At 36.7% G+C, this 3,384-nt stretch overlaps 1 protein-coding gene across 7 annotated transcripts in view; it reads right to left on the bottom strand.

Annotated features, from left to right (window-relative positions):
• Positions 1-3,384, bottom strand: part of LOC106472571 (neuronal acetylcholine receptor subunit alpha-7-like) — a 79,102-nt gene that overhangs the window by 17,519 nt on the left and 58,199 nt on the right. For all 7 annotated transcript variants that reach the window (XM_022401976.1, XM_022401960.1, XM_022401983.1 and 4 more), the window contains 2 exons: positions 2,815-3,068; positions 49-243 (listed from right to left, as the gene is read on the bottom strand). In XM_022401976.1, the coding sequence (XP_022257684.1) occupies positions 49-243; positions 2,815-3,068 (449 nt within the window). The remainder of the gene's footprint in view (positions 1-48; positions 244-2,814; positions 3,069-3,384) is intronic.

The raw sequence follows: 3,384 nt of genomic DNA, 5'->3' as shown, positions 1-3,384 counted from the left end.
AAACTTACCACATGTCAATTTTCCCTAGAATCAAGTAGTCACACTTACCAAGTGTGAGTTTTTCTCCAGAATCCGGAGGAAGAGCAAAACCTAGTAAGGCCATAGAAGAAATTAGCACACAGGGAATGATTAAATTGAATCCATGGTACAGGGTTCTTCTTCTAATGTGCAGAGTGAAGGTAATATCCACGTACGGCTCTGGACAACACGTGTAAAATATGACGTTACGTTTACCCCTAAAACCTAGAATAGTGAGAAAAAAGTATTTCAGTTCACTCATCTGTCCATCTATTCTGAAGATGTTTTAGTTTTTGTTCAATTCTGAATATTACAATATGTAAGTTAAAGTGCGGCATGAATGGTGTGAAAGCGATATAAGTAACACATACTAAAATACAGGGTGGTCCAAAATTATCTTTCATATATTAAAATTTAATAATTAAATAACTAAAGAAATACAACTATGCAGTTTTCAACATCTTCTACATGAGCGCCATTAGTGGCTCTCAACAAATCTAACCTACGTTAGATTTCAGTCCAGATTCACCGCAACACGCCCACAGTTACACTGGTGATGAAGTTCGTTATCCTGGTCTATAGCTCTGTGGTGTTTGCTATAGGCGTGCAATAGATATCCTTAACATACCCCATACTTCTTTCCTGTACTGGCGACTGTAATTACGTTGCACCACAGTCACTGACTTGATTTCTGCAAGCCAAACTACGTATTGAGCCTTTTCTTGCACAGTTCCCATTTTATGGGGTAACACTACTCACTAGAGTGAGAAAAAACGTGACAATATAAACTGTTTGAGTTGGGCTACAAGATGTTGAAAACTACATGGTTGTATTTCCTTAGTTATTAAACTTTAAAATAGGAAAGGTAATTTTGGACCACCCTGTGTATTAGAAACAATGACATAAGACGAATTGAGTCATTTGAGTTTACTAATAAAATATTTATCATAAACAGTAAAGTTTTCGTTCGTCAGTTAACTATGAACAATTGAACTTGATTTTGAAATTTGTGTGATTTCTATTTGAATATATTCCAGAACCTTTGCAAAGAGGCGATCATACATAGAAGTTTACTTGTTCTCTCTTATGTTTCAAATGTTTGTGCTTTATCTGCGCACAGCCGTCCCTAATTTTGTATGTTTATTTTCGATAAAATTTACGCAAAGCTACTCAAGGTTTGTTTATTTGTAATTAAGCACAAAGCTACGCAATAGGTTATCTGTGCTCTGCCCACTACGGGTATCGAAACCCGGATTCTAGCGTTGTGAGTCCGCAGACATACCGCTGTGCCACTGGGAGGCACTACTGAAGGACTAACTGCGCTAGCTGTCCCTAATTTTCAAGTGATAGACTAGAGGGAAGGCAGCTAGTCAACAGCACACATTATCAACTGTTGGACTACTCTTTACTAACGAATAGTGGGATTCATCGTCACATTATACAGCCTCGGCTGAAAGGGATAGCATTCGGCGGCGGGTTTCGATTCCACGATCCTCAGGATGAGAGTCAAGTACTGTAATTATAAAACCCCAGCATAGACGGGAAGTAGCTATCAAAAGAACCCAAACCAACCGCCAACTATTGGGTAACTTTTGTTTGACCGAATAGTAGAAATTTACGGTCACTCTTTTAGCGCACGCAACTTCAAAAGTGCAAAGCATTGGGAAGAGAACCATGAACCATTGGATTCATGGTTCGGGCATGTTAACTCCTAGGCCACCCCCGGACCCGTGTTTCAAATTGACTATTTTTTAAATGCTATTGACTGACGATATCTGCATATGAGTTAATTATCCAAATGTTTGAAAAGTGGTCCTTTTAAGAGATGACGCCAAATGCAGTTTCAAGAACTTTGTATACATACATATGTGTTGCTTGTATAAAACGGTGCAGGTTGACCCTGTGGTAGAGCTCTGTATTTCGAAGCTGACGAGCGGGATTCAAATCCATGTGATATCACAAAATACTTCCCGCACTTTATGTTATAAGACTAGCCGCCAATCTCTTAACGTAAATGACGTATGGTATGGTTGAGTGTTGATGGACAGTAGTTCAAAATTAGGAGTAACTTTGCCATAAATACAAATACTTACATAGAAATATTGCTATAATGGTTTTTATTGTTAAACTGGTTATTCTGGATTATTTAGTTTTAAAATAACATAAAGTCTACTTTATTTTAGGATAACGAAAGCGTTTTATTTCTTCAGCTACAAGTTTTGTAACCTTCGTGGTTTCGCAAATTATCTGTAGGCCTAAATTCACAAATAACGATAAAAAAAGTCACTTACTTGTTAATTTTCTCGTATCTATGTTATTTTTTGTGTCTATTTTTTCTATTAAACATTCACAAAAGTGGAGTAGTAGGCAACTGACTAATAAAATCAAAAACCCAATGTTTCAATCAACTACTATAACAGACTCACTAACAAATCCAAATCTTTACTAGTTTTGGCTGAATTATTTCTTATGTCGTTCAAATCGTTTCCTAGTCTTTCAAGAAAATGCTAGTCATTAAGCTACGTTTTCTTCACGTGACGTATGACCTCTACCAAAGACAATGCATACATCTAAATTAAATCAAAACCAGGCATAGACTACAATAACATACAGACATAATTAAGCAAATAACCATAAAAAGTTATCTTGATATTAAAAATGAGCTATGGTTGTTTCTGACATTTTGTTTCTCAATTTCATCATTACAAAAATTAAAACTCCTGAAAAATATGTACAGTTTTCGACATCCAGTCATTATTTGTCCTTCATTTCTTTGACCAAGTTACTGTTACTGACCTAATAGGATCCATTCTCCGTTATCAATATAGGCGGACATATCTGCCTCTTCGCTATAAAGCCGCAAATCCAGTGCTCGTCCATCGTAGGTCCATGAACCAAACTTCATTATGCACTGCTGGTCATCGAAAGGAAACCACATGATATCAATCTTGCATGTGCTTTTGAAAATTCCCGGTGGGATATATGTGCATGTTCCGTTGTGTTGTACAACCACGTTCGTAGGGATGGTGCTATCGATTCTTTCATCGGCACTAAAAGTATAAGATAAAGCCGAAAATCGTCGAGCTACAGAGAGATTTTAAATTAAATCTGATAATCGTTGATATACAGAAAGGTTCTAAGATAAAGCTAAGAATCGTCGAGCTACAGAGACTTTAAATTAAAGCTGGGAATCGTTAAGCTACAGAAAGGTTCTAAGATAAAGCTGAGAATCGTCGAGCTACAGAGACTTTAAATTAAAGCTGGGAATCGTTAAGCTACAGAAAGGTTTAAGATAAAGCTGAGAATCGTCGAGTTACAGAGACTTTCAATTAAAGCTGGGAATCGTTAAGCTACAGAAAGGTTTAA

This window comes from Limulus polyphemus, unplaced genomic scaffold, assembly GCF_000517525.1.
Source record: "Limulus polyphemus unplaced genomic scaffold, Limulus_polyphemus-2.1.2 Scaffold122, whole genome shotgun sequence".
NCBI classification, from domain to species: domain Eukaryota; kingdom Metazoa; phylum Arthropoda; class Merostomata; order Xiphosura; family Limulidae; genus Limulus; species Limulus polyphemus.
This window is presented reverse-complemented; position numbering and strand designations above follow the sequence as displayed.